This window comes from Ochotona curzoniae, unplaced genomic scaffold (genome assembly GCF_017591425.1).
Source record: "Ochotona curzoniae isolate NIBS_2020 unplaced genomic scaffold, NIBS_Ocur_1.0 contig_3498, whole genome shotgun sequence".
NCBI classification, from domain to species: domain Eukaryota; kingdom Metazoa; phylum Chordata; class Mammalia; order Lagomorpha; family Ochotonidae; genus Ochotona; species Ochotona curzoniae.
In genome coordinates this window covers 3,892,626-3,915,695 of record NW_024465885.1, presented here as the reverse complement: position 1 = coordinate 3,915,695, position 23,070 = coordinate 3,892,626, and the positions used below count along the sequence as shown (strand labels likewise).

Below are 23,070 nucleotides of genomic sequence, written 5' to 3'. Positions count from 1 at the left end.
ACAACATCGAAGACTGGACTGGAACAAAGCCAGAAGTTAAGAACCAAATTTGGGTCTCCAATATGAGTGTCAGATTTCCACAGTATCTAAACAGTCTCCTACTCAATCCTAGAGCACACATAATCAGGAAGTTGGAAAAGAAAGAGGAGCTAGGACTTGTACCAGTCACTCTAATACGGAATTTAGGCATCTCAAGATGCGTGTTAACCATTATGCCAAAGAAAGGATCACCCCAAGGTTGTAAGATTTTGATGCATTTAGACATCCGTAGCTATTAAGCTCAGCTTTAAAAGTAAAACATGCCCTGATTTGTGATAATAGACTACAAAAAAACATAATGTATATAAACAAAATGGACATCTTGAGATTTAATTATTGCTTACAGCTCTTGTCTATACTGTTAAGGCACCTTGGTTGTCCCTAAGTATTTGCTGAATTCTTTACTTAGTGGGAGGTTAAGTATATAATTGTAAGCTGAAAATATGCCATTTTAAAAATTCAAAGAAAAACTACAGGAAGAAAGGACAGTGAAAATCCAGGGGAAAGGAAGAGAAGGGTGAGAAGTATCATGATGGTTCCAAATTATATATGAAATAGTTGAAGCTTGTTCACCTTATACATAAGTAAAAACACTTTAAAATATTATGTTATACACAGAAAAATCAGGAAAAAGGATATTACAAGACTTTAACTTGCCAAATTACATCAAAAGCCTGAGAGACTTGTTAATGTTATTGGAAATAGTATCACTACTGGGAGTACTAGGAAGATAAATAACAGTAATTATTTCTTATAATTATTACAAGAAACGTGTATTACTTGTAATTATCGTAAGAAATTCATATTGTTTGTAATTATTATAAGCAATAATAACACGAGACATACACTCTAGATAATATAAGGGTGACAATCTCATACTAAGACACACAAATACAATGTCTGGAGATCAGCTTGTTATTGAATCTGAGTGTTGACTGTCCTTCAATTCTTGTGGTTACTCTTCATCTGACATTTTTTTTTTAAGTTCTTATAAAGTCAGGCATCAACGACACAGTATTGTGAATATGGGCATGTTCTGTCCTCATGAACTCTAATAAGAATACACAGACATCAGTCAAATAAGCAAACAAATGCCGCATTGCAATGATGATGAGGCATGAGATATCAGGAACAATTTCTTACAAAAGTACTACTCAGTCAAGAGGTAACCAGAAAATAGAAAAAAAATGTAAAACAAACATATATTTAATAAAGGAAGAGAGAGAGGTGACCAGTGAGCATAAACAGGGGCAGAGCTTCACAGTAAGAGAGTGGATGTACGAAGGCTATGTGATTAAGAGGGGATTATGATATACCATAACTGCAAAGTTTTGGTACTATGTTGGGGTTTTTTTAAGATTTATTTTTATTATTTTTTTATTGGAAAGGCAGATATACAGAGAGGAGAGACAGAGAGGAAGATCTTCCGTCCGATGATTCACTCCCCAAGTGAGCCCAACGGGCCGATACTATGCCGATCCAAAGCCAGGAGCCTCTTCCGGGTCTCCCATGCGGGTGCAGGGTCCCAAAGCTTTGGGCCGTCCTCGACTGTTTTCCTGGGCCACAGGCAGGGAGCTGGATGGGAAGCGGGGCTGCTGGGATTAGAACCTGCGCCCATATGGGATCCCAGGCGTGCAAGGCAAGAACCTTAACCACTGCACCATCGCGCCGGGCCCGGTTTTTTTTTTTTTTTTTTTTTTTTAATGAAAATCAGATATACAGAGAGAGTGGAGACAGAGAAGATCTTCTGTCCACCGGTCCACTCAACAACTGGCCACAACGGTCAGAGCTAAGCTGATCTGAAGCAAGAAGCTGGGAGCCTCTTCAGGGTCTCCCACCAGGTGCAGCGTCCCAAGGCTTTGGGCCATCCTTGACTGCTTTCCCAGGCCACAAGCAGGGAGCTGGATGGGAAGCGTGGCCGCTAGGACACAAACTGGTTCCCATATGCAATCCCGGTGCATCCACTTTAGCTGCTAGGCTACTGTGCCACGCCCTATGTCAGGGATTTTAAGAGGAATTAAACTTACCATAAGTATGAACATTGCTATGGCATTGAAAAGTTTAAAAACTTTTTTTCAAAAAAAAACTGAAAGAGTGGACAATTTAATAATTACAAAGAAGTAAAACAGTGGAAGGCTGGAAACAGATGGGCTGACAGGGCAAATCCCTGTGCCTATGGAACTATATCATGAAAAATATAAAAATAAATAAATGAGTAAGAAATGAGTGAAACTATTACTATGGTTTTTTATGATGGAATTACATTAACTCTCCAGAAATTTTTTAAAAAGCTTAGGAGTAATCAAATATTTCTGCATAAGAATATATTTAATATTTATTGGTAAACAGAATTTTATAAAAACTATAAATATACAAACAAATATGCATGATTAGGGAGAAAATATATCAAATGTTTACTGTGTAAGAATGAAAAAGTTGCTTTCCACTTATAAATCAAGCTTTGACGTCATTATAGTTTATTCACAAATGTCTATGTATATATAGAACTTTCTGAAAGGGAGAGCCCATAATATACACATTCGTCTCATGTGACCTCAGTGATCAGAATAATTCGTTAGTAATACTAACTCCTTATGTGTTTTCCATTTCATTCACTTGTTGGAATATAGTTTATAATTTCTAAAAATATAACCATATTCAGTGAAAATGTCAAGGTGTCCTGAGTTGTGGACAGGAGGGATGAATAGCAGTGTCACAGGATTTTAGGGCCAGGAAACCACTCCGTACTACCTCAGTGATGGCTATTGGCCATAACACACTTGTAAAATCCAACAAAAAGCATCATGCAAAGAATAAACTCTGATATGAACTGTGGACTTTGGAAGACACATCAGCGCAGGTTCACAAGGTATTCCAAACGAGCTGTCCTGGTGCTGAATACCAACAGGGAGAGATCCTCGGGGTGGGTAGCACAGAACCGTAAGGACATGGGCTGTCTGTAACTCAATACTCAATTTTGCTATGAATCCAATGCTATTCTAAAATCAGTCTGTTAAATAAAACATTTTAAAGAGGATAATTGAGGCTAGATTATAAATTATTATATTCTATTTTATCAAGGAAATGTTACCTGAAGATCAAGGCTGTTGATCAGACAAAAGCAGAAGCACATGTCAAATTATAAGTTACATCCTGTTCGAGGGACTTCCCTGTAATTTTTCAGTGATGAGTAGAAGTGGCTAAGCTTTGCCATTTATGCAAGGAGAACAATTGAAAGACTCTGGCTCTTGTCTTTATAAGTGGACTCTGAGGACAGATCTCTGTAAAAAAGAGGTTCTTGTCCTTTTGATTAAAGCACTTTATGTTCTAATTCAACATATTCATATTTGCTTTATTTGTTTTGAAATAGTTGCACAGGAAGAATGGAGGAGCAGCCATACAATAGAAATAAACATAAATCAGACTCTGAAAATACCATGTTTTCAAAACATCTCTGCAGAAATATCTGAACTCACCGTTGCCTGGTCAGTGGTAAGTGCTGCCCCTTTCAGTCCATTGCCCACTGACCCTTAAATATTGTTGAAGTAAAATGGCAAACATGGAATGCTAGGAAAAGGAGCATCCTGGATGAGATGGAAGGAGGGGAAAGCAGAGGAAAGAAGGCACATGAAGCTTCCTTCTTACTGGGCAGGTCAGTGAATGCAACCTGTATTAAAATATGTACCAGATTGTGGTGACTATAATTCATAATGATTTGCTACCTAGTTTCCAAGCAAATAAAAAAAAAACTCTAAGATTCCAACTATAAATTAATGCCAAAAAATAGAAAGTATGCCACTGTAGGAATTTTTAAAATAATATAATAAAGAGACAGGATGGGGATAAGGAGGAATAGAAGGAAGGGTGGGAAGCATCATTATGCAATTAAAACTGTATACAGAGCCTGGCGCAGTGGCATAGTGGTAAAGTCCTCACCTTTAGCGTGCAGGGATCCCATATGGGTGCCGGTTCTGGGGAGTGAAAATCGGCGAACAGAATAGCTTCCTCTCTTCTCTGCTCCTCTCTATATATCTGACTTTCCAATAAAAATAAGTAAGTTTTTTTTTTAAGTTACCTGGATATTTGCAGACTGTCCTACAAACTGAATTCTACACTGAGAAACATTACTGTGGGTTGTGCTACATCCAAGCTAAGTGTATTTTAACAGAAAATCTCTTGATAATTTTTCACTGTCTAAATCTTTTTTGAAAAAGCAAATAACAGAAAATTTAAAATAAGTCCTAAAATTACTTTGTCAAAAAAAATTTTTTTTTTTTTTGTAATCTACAAGGTCTCTTTGTCACTTGTCACAAAATACGTTTCACCTTTAAAGGATCTGGTTTCCAAAACATAGGCATCATGGATATGATGTCTATTAATGTGTAAAGAAATCTCTTAAATATGATACAATTCTGTGTAAATCAATTTCTTAAACATGATAGAATTCGGTTTTTAGAAAAAGGCTAAAGTGGTGGTCACGTTGGGAGAGCAGAAATCTGGCAAACATCACAGAATTGGAAAGTTTATGCTCTGCTTATGTGTCAGTGTTTTCACCTAGAGAACATGATGTTCCTGTCCGAATTATCATAAACTCATCATCCGTGGCAAGTGTTTTACTAACACCTTACTATAGAGGCTTAGCTGGCCGAGAAGTTAATCCACACTGATACAAATATGTAATCTGTTTTTCCAAGCAAATTTATAGCTTCAGCCTTTTACATGAGTTTTTTAAAAGAGTCTTTTACATGACTCTTCTACAAAGAAAAAAAAAAAGAAAAGAAAGAAACTCCATGACTGGCATCAAAACTCCCCAGCATGTAGTATACGTGGTGTGTAGAACATGCACAATAAACACGTGGTTAGAAATTGATGGATATATTCAATATGTCCTCTTTCCCACTGTCCTTATATTTCATGAACAGTTGCTAAATTCATGTGTTTCATCGATGATGACTGGTAGGTTATTAGGTATTAAAGATTAAATGATTGATAAGGTACCAGTTATATGATAACTTCCTTTAAAAAAAAGGGAGAAAAGAAAAAGACTACATCTATGAAAGCAGAAAGGAAATTTAAGATAAATGAGATCCACAGTATACAACAAGTCACATAGTGAGAGGTTGAGCCTAAGGACCTGCTAGAATCTCAAGCCACACTGACATTTAAGAGCACATCATGGTACAGACAATTTGAGGAGTCATTCTGAAAAGAAAGCGCTCCTCAAAGGGAACCAATATTGTGTTGGCAATTGTCATAATTAAATTCCTATTGTGCATTTGCTTTACACATGTCAAAATTTATTTATTTCTTTGGTTTACTTCTACACTTTGGATGGTCCTGGGATTAAGCCAGTCTGATGATAAATCATCTGATGTCTTTTTATTAAGAAAAAAAAATACTACAGACCTTCTTATAACTTTCACATGTGTACAGAACACAGAAATATTTACTATAATCTCTATATTATATCTTCAACTTCTTATTATACAAAAACAGTAACTATAATGTTACATTAATTATTCCTACAGATAATATAATGTGGACTACACAAAAAGATTAAAAAGTAGAAATGATGGAGAAGAGCTCAGAAGGGCAGAAGCCTGATGTATTAAGCTTTCAGTGATTCTGGGACCCCTCAAAAGCCTCCAATCCCAAGAGCATCATTAAATCCTGAAAACAATTTCATAAACTAAACCTCTATGGTATTGGAGACAATAATAATATTTTTATATAAGCATAATATTATGAACTATAATTCATAACCAAATTTGTTCAATTATGACTCTAATAAAAAATTCTATTGGGACTTTCAGTATCCAGGAAAAAACATTTGGTACCTTGTTGGGGTTCAATGAATCCAAGAGAGACTCCAAGGCAAGTGACATAATTTTAATTTCTAGTCCAGGGGGCAACCTCTTGCCATAAGCAAGAAGTGCCCTGAACAAAATAATCATGGGGTTTTATAGTAAGAGAATCAAAAGCTACATGACCGTGAGCAAATATATGATTAGGGGCTAACAGGGACACAAAACAGAAAGCATGTGATAGGAATTTACATTGTATAGATTAGGGGTCCTGATCATGTCACTTCAAGGCAGACAGTGTTAAATCAACATGCCTCGACGGTAGCTGTTTTTTCCGTAAATCCAAAACTCCAAGATTCTCCCTATCTCCTGTCTCCCTCCTGGTCTTTCAGGAAACAGGAGCTTTGCTGGTAACAGGACTCAGGTGTCTCTGGAGATTCCCGACTTCCAGAAATACAGTCACCTTTACAAATAACCCTTTCATTACCTATACCTTATTCCTGTTATTATAACACACACTGATGGAACAAATCCTTTGTTTTCAGAGATGAGCCATTTCAGGATTGTGACCACATTGAAGTATACAGAATAGGGAAGTGTATATGAAATTTATCTGGCAAGGCAGATGACTAACTAAACAAATAGGTAACTGTTCCGTGGGAAGTCAGGGTCTACATGAATAATGTGGTGATGTAAAAGAAATCAGAGTAAGTATGTTTAGATGAGATGCAGTTGATAGATAAGATCAAGTGACAGTTTTCCAGTTAAATGTCCTAGATAATCAAGGAAAATCTGCAGTATTGCTTTGAGGGCTTTAAAAACACATTCTAACATTGAATTTTCCCTCCCTATTATCATTTAATCCCTTAGTCTAAATTTCAGTGCCATCCAATATCATAAATGGATGCATTTTTTTCTTTTATTTTGAAAATCTTTACATGGTTGATTAGGGCACAAAGGGTCAAGGGTTACAGGAAAGTGGATAAGGTCATTGTCTCCACAGTGTGTGTGTGTGTGTGTGTGTGTGTGTGTGTGTGTGTGTGTGTGTGTGTGTCTAGGATAAGGAGGGAGATAATGGGAGAAGCCCCACCCAACCTCCCACCCCATCCCAGGTCCGTGATGTGGGGCATGCTCTGAGGACACTGTTCAAGAGGTTTTGATAGTTCAACAGTTCTAAATTGCTACCAATCTCACCATTCCAAGCACGATGAAATCTCTCCAGAATCCACTGGCTGACATAGTCCACCTTAGAGTCTCCATTTGCCCAGATCTTCACTGCCAACACATGCCTGGGGCAGATGACCATTTGTTCTGTCTACATCCTCTGTTGTGGTACCAAGTGTCCTCTGCAGGCTCTGATGAACCGCCATTTCCTCCATGTGCACTTGGATATGCTGTCCACTGTTCCATCTGAGCCTCTGAGGAGGCTCAGCTTTGATACATGCACTCCATGGTTAGACCACAGAACCTGCAATTCTCATCAAGATTAGAGTTCTGAGATGAGCAGTTCAATTGGAGGGATCTTCAAAGAAACTTTGTCTGAGGTGATTTCAGACCAGATTCTTGTATGTGAATGCTAGTACAGGATCTGGCACAGTCTGTTGCCCCAATCAGCTTATTCATATGCTGGCGGTTGCATTTGCTGGGTCAGTTCTGTTTCTAACCCTGTCTTCCACACAAACCAATGGTTATTGCAGTCAAGCCTGATTCTGCCCAACACACACTTGGCCCTCTTGCAAACAAGTGGGAGCTGTAGCCTAGTCAGGGCAACTCCCAATAATCCCTTTAGGCCTAGCCCCTACCCTGGTCTTCATGCATGTCAGTATGTACAGCAGACTTGTTCAATCTGTCTCACATCCCATTCAGCTCTCATACATGTCAATGGACATTGAAACCTGGTTCAACCCAATTAGCCCTACTATCCTACCCACACCCATGTGCTGGCGGGTGCCATTCTGTCTAGCCACCCGTGCTCTGTCTTGGTTTTCATGCTGTCCAGTGGGAGTGTTAACCCAAGAGGGAGGTGCCCACTTTTTCCCTACTGGGCCACTCCCACTCCCAGATTATGCTCTCTGCAAGTGGTTCTGTAGTAAATGGATGCTAGATTGTGCAAAGGTTCATGCTCTCCAGGACACATTTCCTACCTTTAGTTGAAATGTGGAAATACTGGCATACAAGTAAAATGGTTTTATTCTCACTAGGTAGATCTAGGAAAGCTTAGTAGGAAAGGTTATGTTTGGATAATGAAAGAACACTGTGGATGACGAAAGACAGGTATGTGCACAACCAAGACACTGAAACCACAAGTACAAGTCAGCAATATGGACTGGGGAAGGTGCTGAGGAAATATCTGTCTCGAAGTCATAAATCATGAGGAGAATGAGAGGAATATTGCCAATTTTAACAAGTCAATGTTAGTGAGAAGGGCACATAGCTAAATTCTACCACTTGCATATCTTTAAGTGCTAATGTATCTATGTATTTTTTCCATAATCTCTTTTTAATATTTGTGCTATTCTACAATTAAGAAGCAAAGGAAAATAAAAATTCTGATTCAGTGTTGGTTTTCAATGCTTATGCACATTGAGAAAACAAAACTGCAACCTTTTAGCTGGCAACAGCCAACCTACCTTTAATTACAATGCACAAAATGTTACCATACATAGAAGGAAAATAGTTTGATTCTGACTAGATAGATGTAGGAAACTTTATTAGAAAAGATTGTGTTTGGATAGTGAAAGAACATTTTCAGTGGCAGAAGACAGGCAAGTGCTGCACAAGACATTGAAACCAAACATTGAGTTGGCAGCATGGATTGGGGAAGCTGTTCAGGGAATATCAGTCCCAAAGTCAGTGGAAAACTGGCAGTCTTCACCAAAATAAGCAATTTTGTACTAGACAAGCTACTAAGAGTTGGTAATAATAATGATTAGAAAAATATTAGGCTGGTACTTTAGGAAATGGACATGGAAGCTGCACCGGCAGGCAGCTTTGACGGCACAGGCTGGCTAGGGAACAAATGAAGGAAACATGAGGATAGGAAGCAATGTGCAGATAAAGAAGTAGCAATCAATGTGTTTAACAGCAGCTATTGAGTGACCCATCTCCTGCCACATGCTATGGTCAACCCCACCACGTGGTAGGGTCAACCCAGCCAGCTTGCACATGGAGCTGGCTCCAAGCAGTTTAATCAGTTAAAAATGAGAGAATATCACTAAATCAAGTAGTATCAACCTCATTCTGCTGGACTGAAATTCTGATTCTGATACAAAGTTAGCCTCAATAAAGGATTTTAGGATTCTCAGGTCTTTAAAGGTCATAAATCAGCTGCTTTCCAAGATCAAAGGGATGTCATTACGCCCACATAATACTAGTTATCAAACTCTTACATAAAAGCCTTTGTGAATCGTGCATTTGTTTCTCTTCTATAATTCTGATTTTCCTGTATTTGTTTTTCTTCTACATTTGTTCTTCTCAAGTAGACTGTAAGCAGAACAGGCAGAGCATTTCTTCTACTACTTTGTAAGGCAGTATTTGTATATACCAAAGTCATTAACAGCATGAATTTCGGATAAAATTATTGATTTAAATCCTGACACTACCACTTAGGGATTAGAGTGAGTTCAATAAGATCCTCAACTTTGAATGAAAATTTTGGGGAGCATCAGAAAAATGAGTAATCAATCATTTTGTTTTGTTTTTGCACATGTTATATTGTCTGACACAGCAGCCACTAATTGCCTGTGGCTATTTAAGTGTGAATTTAGTTATTTATTTGAAAGATCTACACAGAGAGAGGAAGAGGCAGAGTGGGTCTTCCATCCCTGGTGCACAACCCAAATGACCACAATGACCAGCATTGGGCCAGGCCAAAGCATAACCCAGGAGCCTCTTTGAGTTTCCCCTGTAAATGTAATGGACCACGTAGTTGGACCATCTCCTCCTGCTTTTCCCAGGCTCTTAGCAGGGACCTAGAACATCTGGGACATGAACCAGAACACTGTGTGGTGCTACAGACAGTGGCTCAATTTATTACACTACACAATGACAACCCCCAAAGTGAGTATTTTAATAAAATATTTTAAATTAAAAATTTAGGAAAAATCTAAAACCCCCTCCCCAAATATCAAAATATTATATAAAGACAAGAATGTAAGACAGGGTGCTATTTATTTTGAGATCTTGCTTTATTTGGATTTTTCTAGGAACAGTATTTTCCAGTCCCCCTAGGAGTTTTCATTAGCCATGGTGACACCAAAAGTAAAGTATACACAAGTTGAAGCAATAGGAGACCAGGTTGAGTAATGCATGGTTTTTATCACTGACTTAGTCCATTCTTTGTCCGGAATGCTTGAGAGTGGTTATAAATCACAGAAAATTATGCTTTCAATAATTCTGGAATCTGAGAAATTTTAAATCCTGGGGCCAAGATTAATCTCTCTGCTTCTAAGGTGATGCCTTGAATGTTACACAACGTTTTAGAAATACTTACTAATATTTTTAAAGTGATGAAATTTGTTTGAAAATAAGAAGAGCAAAATAAGTAGAAATAAATGCTTTGTACGGGAACCCTATTTGTTTGCTGCCTGTAGACCAAGTTACCTAACATCGTTATCATCAGGAAGGAATTGAAGGATTCTCTATGGCTCTTATTATCGAAATCATCAATCTATCTGAAATAAAAGCTGCCCACACCACTGCAATCCACAACTTCTGTGAAGATTTTTGGATTTCTCAATCTTCTTTGTTTCATACCAGAAGGCCAGAAAACTGCTTTACTACTTTTTTTTAATGATTTGGTTTTTACTAGCACAAGTAATCTCTGGTGTTTATGGTTCTGAGCATCCTTACTTTTTTATATTCTCATTTAAACTTACTTTGTGTGGCCTTTGAGTTATTTAACATCAGTTTATTTCCAATTATTGTAAGGAGTAAATAACACTTGAAAGAACTTTGTACAATGCCTACAAAATAGTAGGTGGTGAACAAATTTAAGCTGTAACTAATGAGAACATAAAATTTTAAGTGGTTATAGCATATTAGTAGTATTTCTCCCTCCCCAGCTGCTAGATTTTTTTATTGTTTACATTTGGGAATCTGTTCCTTCTCTGCTTTACTTTTGTTTTGTTAGGGCAAACATTCACATGCAGGTTCCTGCCATGCTGTCTTCTATTTTTTAATTTTTAATTTTTAATATTGTTCACATAATTGAGTGGACTGTATACCCATGTAAGCCTTGATTAGGGTGGGGAGGGTTGAGGTATAGAGGAAGGTAGGTGGGTGAGACATTGTTTCTTTTTTTCTCCTGTGTCTGCAAAGGGTGATGGGGAGGGGGCCACCCCTACAGTCAAACTCCGTCAGCACCTGGGAATGTGGGATAGTCATTGATGACACCTTAGAGACCCCGATGTAGGGAAGAGTGTTCTGAGGGTGTTACTTGAGTGGTTTTGATAGTTCTGAGAAGTTGTTGACTTCATGGCACCAAGGTTAAGAAAATCTTTCCAAGGTCTGTTGGCTGACCAAGCCCACCACTGCATCCACAGAACCCAGGAACATGCTGTAAAGCTTGGACAGGCAAATCATTCAACCTAGTCTGGTTTCCGTGCTTTGATAAGGCACTCAATATCCTCATTTGTCCTAGATGAGCTAGCTGCCATGTTCCCTGTGTGCAGCTGGTCATGCGGCCCATTGCACAGGCATCAGAACCTGAGGAGGCCCAGTCCTGACACATGCATTCCATGATCAACCACATTTCTTATGATTTTCTTGTGACCAGAATTTGAGTTGGGAAGTCCCATAAGAAACCTTGCCTGGGGTGACTTCAGACCTGACTCTTGTGCACCAGCCACTGTTGGTTCCAATTCATTTTGCCACCTGCAACAGTCAATTCATGGATCCCTTTATACATAGCACCATCTATATCTGTCCCTTGCACTCTAGGAGCTCTCATGCTGTGGCCTAGTATCCTCCTTGCAGTTGATTCCCACCTTTCTTGATGAAGAAAAATCTTCCTTTCTCTGCAATAATCAATTGTCCAGAAACAGTAAAATAAAACCTTTGATTAAATTTGGAGAAAGGAGTGGAGAAAATGTGTCTTTTCCTCTACCAATTAAACTGCTGGGCCAGACACTTCCTGTTACTTAACAAGGTAAAAGCAGTTTCACCAGTTTCAAACCTGTGCCAGGGATTGCCCTTCTTCCCACAACAGATTAACAGATGGTAGTAGTTCAAATGACAATCTTTACCAAATGACTAAGGCAATTTTGGCTTCCAAAAGCCTCACAAAAAGTGCATACAAGGCTGTCAGGTGTGTGATGTTGTGCTGAAGGACCTGAAGAGGTAGCCTGCTTCCCAAACTATGGCCTCCAAGTTCACCAGGATGGGCCAAACAAATCCCAGCTCTTTCTCCCTCAACCACCCACCCAGTCCTCAAGGCTCCTCTTGGAGCCCTGTCTCAGGTAGACAATTTTTCTTCCTTTGGTTTTCTGATGCTCTGTTTTGCTAGACTGACAGTAGCACATGCTCTTACTTACCTTTGTAGCGTTTGCGGGGTACAGAGTTGCACATATTATCCCTGGGGTGAGAGTTGAGCAGGGTATGATTCTTTGCATGCACTCCACCATCTGTATGTGCAGCTGATTCAGAGCCTACACAGAGGAAGTTATAGGACTGTGTCCTACAGAGAACATGCTACTAAGTATTTTCTGAAACTCTCTGTGGCATACATGTCTACCTGTCTATTTAAACTACTTTGAAAGTCTGCTTTTGTGTTTCTGCCTATCTTTGCATTCATCCATTTACCTGCCTTTCTTCTGCCTCGAATCTGTCTCATTCACAAGTGGTCACAAATGTTTATTTTCATCATTCTGTGACTTTTTCCCCATCAAATGCGTTCTGATGGACCCTTCTTACTTTTCATTCCCTCCATTTTCACCCACACAATGATCCAGCTGGTTCTTATGGTTAACCTGGTATTTCTCAGCCCTGGATCTGCTGCACACATTGCAATAAAATAGAGCAAGCAGTCAGACTAGGCTCTCTGGAGAAGAAGCTTGTGCAGCAGAGTATTCTCAGAGCAACTCGACTAAGAATGTGAATTTCACTACAGAGGGATGTAGGAATGTAAGACTGCTCCTCCACTCGAGTGTACCCCAGTAATCCTCCCCTTACTGTGTTCACGGTCAGCACATTGACCGATACAATCAGTACTGTTACAGTCCAGTGAGCTTATTCTTGAACACACTGCGTAGAACACCAGTAAGAGAGGCTGTGCTTCACAGACCCAAGGAAGGATATGAAGTAGAGGAATGTCGAGTTGAAATTACATCTTATACCCAACTTCACATTTACAACCTGTTTTTCATGTTTCCTCTATGTAGTTTGTGCAAACACAGAAGCAAGGCAAGAAGTGCCAGGACCTGCATTAAGATAAGATAGAGACGAGGGGTTAAGTAAGGCATGAAATGCAGGAGGTCCTCACTCTCAGATGCTGATGTCCCTTGCAAAGAGCACTAGAGGGAGTGCATCCTTGAATCTTGTATGCGTTGTGCCTCCTTCCCTCATGGTACCCTCCCTGTGAAGGGAACGACTGTAATGGACCACCTCTCTGAACTCCTACGCCTGCCCCACACCATTAGAGGACATTAATGAACTATAAACAACTGTGACTCCATCTTAATCCCTGGCTTATCCCCTTGAACAAGACGTTAAAGAAGGACAAGTCCAGGCCAAGTAGGGTGGCCTAGCAGCTAATGTCCTCACTTTGAACACACTGGGATCCCATATGGGCACTAGTCCTGGTCCCTGCAGTCCCGCTTCCCATCCAGCTCCCTGCTTGTAGCCTGGGAAGACAGTCAAGGACAGCCCAAGGCCTTGGATCCTGTACGCACATGAGAGACCCGGAGGACGTTCCTGGCTCCTGGCTTTGGATCAGATCAGCTCCAGCCATTGTGGTCACTTGTGGAGTAAATCATAGGACCAAAGACCTCCCTCTCTGTCTCTCCTCCTCGCTATTTACCTGACTTTGCAATAAAAATAGAATAAATCTTTAAAAAAAAAAAAAGGACAAGTCCCAGATATGATGACCCATGACTCATGTTTGTTCTGGTTAAAAGACTGTTTTTGGTTGTAACCCCAACACCCTGAGAATACTATTTTTGTTTCTGTAAACTGCTTATGGCTCCCACCTGTGCCTTCTGTGCCCTTATCTGATTAACAGTGTCTTGCTTTTACTGCCTTATCTGGTTTTCTTATTACCCAGTTTGTGGTTTGATCTTTTAAAAACCCTTCACTTTGGAAGCTCAGAGCAGTAGTTTATCACCATCTTGCTGTGTGGCTGCCACTTTTGGCAGTTTTGGCTGGTAAATACAGATGCCTCGGCCTCCACCTCATCTCTGGGAAAGATTTGGTCAACTCACAATAGAGGAAGCCTTTTCTTTTCTTTTTCTTAAAATTTATTTATTTTTCTTTCCTTTTTCTTTTTAAAAAAAAATGTTCATTTATTTATTTTTATTTCCCCTGTCCCCTCCCCAAATCCTCTCTCCCCACCTAATTCCCCAAATAATTACTACGACATAGCTCTTCATAAACAGCCACATGTTCATCATTGTGGGCATGGACAATGGCAGAGAGTCCAGCCTCCCATTGTCAAGATATAGCTAATAGTTTCATTACTAGTCCATCTTTGGTCTGGAAGTAGAGATACACACTGCACTGCATCTTCACATTTGGACTTGATAGTCTCCATTGCACAAGGAATCCTTTTCTAAGATAGCCTGGGAGGAGTCTTAGCAGGGATATAGCAGAACTTCTGAGAGCTGAGTGCTAGCACTAGCCTTTTTCTATGGTTTTAACAGAACATCAAAGGCAATGATTCTTTCTCTGATAACGTACTTTACACCTCTAATTTCCATTTCTTCATTCTTCCTCTCTATTTTACCAGAAATAATGAACTAATGCTTGTGAAGCACATAGTCCAGGGCTGGAACAGTCAAATGCTTCATAACCTGGAACTCTTTTCCTTCTTACCAGGAAATTAATGGGACTCAGGAAACTCTTATCTCCCAAGAACGTCCCAACAGCACATCCGCATTATTCAAAGACAGAGTCAAGCTACACACAGACCACGGACTCTACCTTTCTCCAGTCCAAATCCAAGATGATGACCGGAAATTCTCTTGCCAAGTTAGACTCAGTTCCGGCAAAACAGCAACGAGCTCCACCACAGTCAAAATTTTTGGTAAGGGTTTTTGCTCTATGAATTTCATGATCTCCTTCTCATCACTATTTTTGCTTCACTCTCCCCAGAAAAGAAGCTTCCCTTTTATGCAGGGGGTGAGGAACCACAGAAGGCCAAGTATGGGCTTGGGATTAAGACGCTTATATCCAATAATAGAGTACCTGGGTCTGAGTCTCAGTTCACCTGTCTATTCCAACTTCTTGTTAATGCAGTCCTACAGTAGCTGGGACTCTGCCATCCATGTGAGAGACCCAACTGGAGTTCCTGGCTCCCAGCTTCAGCTTAGCAAGATTCTAGTCCTTGTGGGCATGTGCAAAATGAGCCAACAGATGAAATCTCTCTCCCCTATCTGCTTGTCTGTATTTTTTCCTAACTCTCAAGTTAAAGAGAAAATATTCTGGAAGTCTGTTTGTTTTAATATTTGTCATTCTTATTAATGGAGGAGAGGAAGTGGAAGAGGAAGCTGAATAGGCTAAAGCATACTAAGATCATACATGGGTCAGTTTCTTAGTGACCACTACCTTTTCACAATTTTAATAACTTTAATTATAACTGCCAAAATCTAATTGCCTCATTGTCTAATTATCTTTCTTAGACAAGGTTGTATAAGGCCAGTGTGAATGCTGAAGGTGATAAACACAGCCCCAGAGAAACTGCAGGAGCTCCCCTCCTTCCTGCCAGGCCAGCTGGAGTGAGAGACAGCCTGCCTCCAGCAAAGCAGCCTGCAGGGCTAGCTCTCTGACCAGCGTTCTGCACAGTGTGCAAAGCTGAGTTGGAAAGTCAACTGTGGCTTCATTCAAACTGCAGAGCCTCTGCAGTATGCAAATTCAGGGTGGAAATATAGACATTCTATTTTGCCTCAGTACAAGGAAATATCAATGAACAGACCTCCAGCTATGGCTAGGATGTGGGGGGTGAGGAGCGGTGTGTAACCAAGACCAGCATTTATAACAGGGTTATGCTTCAAGAAGGGCAAATTTTAAAAGCAGTGATATATGAGCAATAAGTTGTATCTGCAAATGAGACATACAAAAAGAAAATTGCTTCATAAAACCTGAGGGTACAAACATCTAGATTGTTCCTCAGTTCTCTGAATAGCAGAACAGACAAAAATATGTTTTTATTTAGAATCTTACCACATCGTTATGAGAGGTCAAAAACTGAAGAAATCACCAAGTTGTTTGTAAAGAGCCATTTGAGTTCCTAGCTATTACAGCTCCCAGACTGTTAGCAGACCCAATTTCCACAGAGATCCTAGCCCTGCATTTCCAAAGACCAGTCTAACCTTTGCCTTGCACTGCTCCCTACATAATACTCTTCATTCCTTTCCAGTTACCTAGCCCTCCATCCCCTCTTCCCTGCTCCCCCACCCAACCAACAGAGGAAGCCACACTTAGTTTGAAAGCCTTGGAAAAGCTACCTCACCTTTTACTCCACTAATCCAAAGCCCTCAATGCTCTAACGTACATGAGACTCAGTAGACTGGAGGAACTCGTCACTGCCATATATCTTCTCTATCTGCACACCAGCAGTTGCTTGACCCTGATGAAGTTAATCCTCTTTAATAAATTCATTTGTTCACACCCCATCTTTTCTCTGTTCTAAGCATCTATCTCAACAGCTACAACCAAAGTTGACCAAGATCAAAGTCTCACGCTCACAGCTTTTCCCTGCCAATCTCCCTGGGCTGGACTCGTGGCACTTAATATCTCTCTCCTTCTTCCCCTCCACCCACCTCCCTGTCTCCTCAGGGATGGACTGGGTTTTAATAACACCCAACACACACAACAAGTTCATTACTGAGTTTCAATTCTGTCATATGGAATATTTGGACGTAGATTTCATCTCCTCTACCCTTTGCTCATTGAGCAGGGTGTGACTGTCTTAGCATAAACATGAAACTGCCTCTTCTGATCCTTGATAGATCAACAGAGATAGCCATCCAGAATGTGGAAAGAAATATCACTTTTACATTAGGCAAGTTGTGTCTCAGTTTAACCAGCTTTGCTTGTGCTTTAATATGATCTAATTGCCTTGTCAACATTGAAACAGTGTACTGGGTTTCTTTGCTGAATTAGAACATCTTCATCTTGCTCTTGGATGTTTTTTACTCATTTACTTTTCACTCTTATCACCATATCTGATTCTACTCCATCCTGTCTCTATATCTCTCTTGCTTCTGCTTTGAAATCTGCCAATAGATGCTTAAAAATAAGAGTATCTGCCTCATTATTCATTGAATTATATTTTCCCTGCCTCTTGGATTTCCCAATTCATAAATGGAGTGGGTTGTGCTTGGTTGGTCTCATTCGGTCTTTAGTCTATTTTTAGGTGTTGCCCCAGACATATTTTACAGTGACCCTGACACAAGATAAAATCCATAATCTACAAGTATTCACTTTGCATACTGTTGTTGTTCTGCAAACAGGAGTAGCAAAGAACAAAACATGAAAGCCTTATAATAAATACCCAGATGTACTACAGCTCCATTCTACAAGCTCTAAAGCAGTTTTAAAAGATTTTTTTTAATTGAAAAGAAAGATCTATAGAGAGAAGGAGAAACAGAGAGAGAATGACCTTCTATCCACTGCTTCACTCCCAAATGACTGAGGTGGCCAGAGATGAACCAATCAGAAGCCAAGGGCCAGGAATTTTCTCCATGTCTCCCATACAGTTGCAGGATCCCAAAGCTCTTGATCGGTCCTCCTTTGCTGTCCCAGGCCACAAGCAGGGAGATGGATGGGAAATGGAGCAGCAGGGACATGAACTGATATCCAATATGGGATGCCAGCACTTACAGGCAGAGAATTAGTCAATTGAATAATTGTACCAGCCTCACAACAGTTTCTCGTACCCAAATTGCCTGTTTGCCCAGATCTTCATCCTCCAACAGAGGTTACACACACTTCATGGCTACATCTTGCTTGTCCTTCTCTGGTCTCCTTTTACTTTTAGTCTGTGGAAGAGAGACACTTATTCATCCAAATTTTGTTCTCCCACTCAGAAACTCTAATCTGGATTTGTCCTGAGCCACACTGAAAATCTGTCTCTCTCTCACCCCTGGGACTTCTCATGATTGTTTCCTCTCTGATGTCCTTCTTTCTACCAGTGTATGTTAAGCAGAGCTCAAAATATGCCTCATTCCTTTAGTATGTCAGGATTGCATCTTAGTTTGAATTCCCATGAAATAAAAGAGAGATGTACAAATTTGAGTAAATTGGTTTATTTGAGTGGCCCTCCGATTAAACTTGAGGAAAGCAGTGGGACAGTGAATCAAAGAAAAAACTTATCAGTTACCACTGTGTGGGCACAGAACTCAGTCTTAACTGGAAAAGAACACATACTGGTCAAAATCATTCAAACGAAAAGCACGAAGCCTAGTGTTCATCCACCAAGTACCCTCTGTCATCACCACTAACTCCATGGGACTTCCAATTTTTTCCTGCTTTTGCACTGTGTGCTCCCATTCCAGTAAAACAGTAATCCATCTATGTATAGAGGTAGAGACCAAGAGGATGCAATAGCAAATGGCAGCACATGGGACAGATAGTCCTCTTTCAAAGATGGTCTACTGGCTGGTCGTTTGTTTAAATGGCAGAGCAACAGAAAGGGAGAGACAAAGATTTTTCATCTAGTTGTTTTGCGATGTGAAGAACACAAAAATCTTAACAAGGATGCTGGGTCACAAGGAGCATAATGGGGATTGAAACCCGCAATCTGGCAAAGGAAGCCATTATTACAAACCCCCATGCCACAACACCTGCCTCAGGACAGGAAGTCTTACGGAAACAGATATCTGCTGATATGGTTGTTGGTGGTAGCCCTTTTTTAGACTCTTTTTCAAAGATTTATTTTTAAATAAAAGGCAGATTTACAGAGAAAAGGAAAGACAGAGAGGGAAATGTCATCCATCTGTTGGTTCATTCCCCAAATGGTCACAATGGAGAAATCTGAGGTGATCCAAAGCCAGGAGCCAGGATTCTCTTATGGGTCCCCTATATAGGTGCAAGATCCCAAAGCTCTTGGGCCATCCTAAAGCCTTCCTATGCCATAAATAGAGAGCTGGAAGGGAAGTATAGCTGCCCGGGCACCAACTGAAGCACATACGGGTCCCAACCTTTGGCGCCATGTCACCAGCCCCATTGTTTATACTCCCGTGGAAATATGATATTCATACTTTTTATTTGTTAAAGATTATGGTTAGTGATAAATTAAGACTGTGATTAAAGAGTGGGTTTAAAATTATGCATGTGAAAATTAATTAAATAAAAAGAGGAAAGGGGGGGCATTTGGAAGAGTGAGATATATCTTAGAACTGTAACTTAAATACATAGAATCTGTTCTCTTTATATTAACAGCATAGAGAAAAATTGAAGATTGTGATGAAGCTAATTTGCTTCAGTGAACATAATGTCTGCTTTGTTCAGGACACTGCTGGAAATGTAACGGGAAGGACCCCATACTCTGGCTTTGTGGCACTTACAGTCTAGCAGGAAAATAGCCCCTGATATTTCTACTGCTAAACAATCAAATGAGTAGCAACTATTTTTCCGGTCCCCTTCGGGGTCTGAACATAGTGGCATGTTTATAAGGCCAATGGGCATGCACAACACATTTACTGTCTCCCTACCACCTCCCCCTCCACACTTTCACAACCCCAATATCACTTGGCTCAGCACAGATCATCACTCAGGCAGCACGTACACATCACATTTTTCCAAAAACCTCCTTAATCCTTGAGGTTGTGTGTCGTTGAGTGTATTATAACTTCTAGTTGTTTACTTTCAATGACACAGAAAATTTCTTCAAGACAGTGAATATGATTTGCCTACCTTTATTTCGTATATGTCTAGTATTTAATGGCAAACATTAAATGAATGACACATTTTTTACACACATGCACCTGAGTACACTCACGCTTGTTAATAGCCAAGTAGGATGGTGTTCAGTGCTGTTAACTGTTCTATTTGCCTTTAAGCTAAGCCAGAAAAGCCTGTGATCATGGAAAACAACTCCTTGAGCTTTTGGGGAGAGGTGAGTTGCTATAAATCCTTTAAGAGTCTACAATACAAGCTGTGTTGCTGCCTAGTACCAAGATTATTCCCTTAAAGAGCCTTAATCCCTGGTCCTCAGCCAATGAATTGATTATAGGAAAAAAAGAAAGCTGAGTTGCTTGTGGAAACCCGATAGGAATCCTTACTTTCAGATGTATACTCTCAGAATTTGAGTGCTGCAGCCGTAGTCCCTAAATCCCTGCAAAAAAAAAAAAAAAGTTCCAATTATTTAAACTCATCTTTAATAAAAATTTGAGATGAGTGGTAAGAGAAAGTAGGGCAGGAAGCAGTGTGAGTTCTGGTGCAGGACTGAAGCTTTAGGTTGGCTGAAGTTTAATGTGCTCAAATCCATTTCTCCCATCTGGTCTCCCATTGTTTTTGCTTCAAAGTGACAAGAGGAAAGGTGCCCTCTTGTGTTCCTGGAGCACACTGGCTATTTTTTGTCAGTGGAAGAAAAAGCGGGAGAAGAATGAGAAAAAAATAGTCTTCTTTAGCTTCTTATAGGTGGTCACCAGGATTAAGATCCGCTCTCAATTTCTGGCTTGAACTTGGGAAAATTACTTCACATCATTGCAGCAGTTTGTCTATGTGAAGGGGGTAGTTGTAGTTGCATATTATTATTGCTTAAATGGAAGTACTAAAGTTCTTAGTAGAGTGTGAGGCATATATTAAGTATCCAATAAACATTACTGTTGCTGCTTTTGTTATTACTATTATATGTTTTAATCAGCTGTCTAAGAGGCTTATGACTTTACCCAACTGTTTCAGAATCTCACATAAATATCCTCATTAACTAATAAATATATCTTGTTACATGCGGTAAGAGGTGATTTTATTTTAGTTTCTTTTCACCTCAAGAGCATAAAGCAAACTATAATTTCTGGCCCCGCTGAATATCAGCCACATAATACAATAGATGCATACAAATCATAGCTCAGATCTGTGGGATGATTTTTTTTTTATTCCAGTGTATATTTGTTGCCCAAATATTTCTGTCTCACTGATTTCATTTATCAGTCTCTTAAGTAACTATTGCTTTTATTATGAGTATGCAAAAAAATTTTAATATTTTTCTCATAAATTGGGATTCCAAATTTATTACTTGGTTTAATAGTTTAAACTAAAAAAAAAAAAAATCTGATGATGCAACTTCTGACCAATGCTATTGTTTCTAAAAAGGATTACCTACAGATTCTTATAGATTCTTGGTGCCAATGTTTGAAGGTAAAATAGGCTTGATCCATATGTAGAAATATACATGGGACCCAAGAACTCCCATTTTTAAAAGTATTTTGCTTGAAGTGCCATAAAATTTCTTTTTTCCTACCTGTGCCTGCATAAGTACCATCTAGGAAAATCAGAGAACTTTCCTTCGAGGGGATTAGTAAACAGCCTCCTTCCTGATGTGCACTATCAGCTACAGGACACAACTTGACTTTGAGTTTTTTAAGATGTTGCCAAATGTTAATAACTCTTCACTTTAACATCCTGTAATCCTTTCTATGTTTAATAATTTACTGACTCTTCAAAGCTCTTGCACAGAGTTTTATCTTGTGGCATTTGCAATGAGCCTTGGAAATAGGTGCAGCATCTGTCACTTACAGATGAGGAAATTCAGCCTGGAGGATCTCTGATAATTTGCGTGGCTACTAACCAGGCAGGAGGGTATGGCAGACGGAAGCCCTGCTTTGGGATCAGAGAGCAGCAGCGGCAAGTCCTAATTTGACCATTTGCTAATCATCATCAAGTAGCTGACTTCCACCAGCCCCAGCTAATTCATCTCTAAAACTGGGATGGAAATAAATATATCACAGGGCTTTCAGAATTAAATTTATTCATCGTACTGGAGCCTCTGACACACAGTTAGACATCTTAAGGATATTTCTTTCTTTCCTCTATTTGTCATTCACCCACACTATTTCATCCCTTGCTTCCTTTATACACACATTCATGAATCTACTGTGTCACTGATTCTGGAGCCAGTATGTGATAATGAAAACACCAGAGCAGAATATGGGTTCTGATAGAACTAGATTTGAATTCTCACAGGCACCTGAGACTTCAGTTCCTAATCTTTCTCACTGTGAGTGGGGTCAGGGATTTCAGCCACACCAGAGTTATGTGAGGATAAAATAAGAAAATGCATCATGGTACCTTCTACCTGGCAACCGCACAGGTCCATCCCTGGACCTCCCTTCCTTCCTTTCCGCTACTTACTTGCATCACTGGCAGCCTTCACTGGTCTGAGAACATGGTCAATTTCAAGCTCTGTCTTTCTGGCCTCTTAAACTTACAAAGTATATGACTAATCTGGCTTTTTTATATGACTGACTTAGATTTTCTGGAAAAGAGTTTGTTCTAATAATGATGCCTCTCAAACTTCACATGCCAGAGACATCCAAAGACACCGAAAGAGAGTGTCACACATGCACATGTCATGTTTATGTGCATTTGTCAGGGCAAGACTTCACCAAGACTCCACCACAGTACATAGTTTCATTCCTGCAGCTAAGATGGGTAGGGAGTCTTTGACCTAAACATTCAGGCGAGGGCTGGACAATGACCTAAACATTCTCCCCAAATGAGACTATTGTTTTAGAGCAAATGATGGCCCAAAGCGCATCTCGTTCACATCTAATAATATAACAAAGGCATGGAGAAAAAAAAAAACTTCAAAGTGGATTCAACAGTTCAGCCTTTACACAAGCATCTCTATTTCACGCATGTGCTTTATGCTATACCCTAATAATCTTCTTGAATATCCTTGTCACTCTGTTTTTATTATGTTTGCCAAAATTTAGAACATCAACAACGACGACGACAGAAATAAAAACGAAAGACAACTACCTAAAATGAAACATGGTAGACAAATTGGTTTGAGGTTAAGATACCTGAGGAGGAAGAGAGTATAATAATAACCATTTAACAGACACCT

At 39.7% G+C, this 23,070-nt stretch overlaps 1 protein-coding gene across 1 annotated transcript in view; it reads left to right on the top strand.

The window, feature by feature from the left end:
- The window catches only part of CD96 (CD96 molecule), a 69,963-nt gene that overhangs the window by 5,280 nt on the left and 41,613 nt on the right, over positions 1 to 23,070 (top strand). Inside the window, exons 3-5 of the mRNA XM_040980913.1 lie at positions 3,410 to 3,531; positions 14,874 to 15,081; positions 20,060 to 20,115. Coding sequence (XP_040836847.1) covers positions 3,410 to 3,531; positions 14,874 to 15,081; positions 20,060 to 20,115 — 386 coding nt within the window. The remainder of the gene's footprint in view (positions 1 to 3,409; positions 3,532 to 14,873; positions 15,082 to 20,059; positions 20,116 to 23,070) is intronic.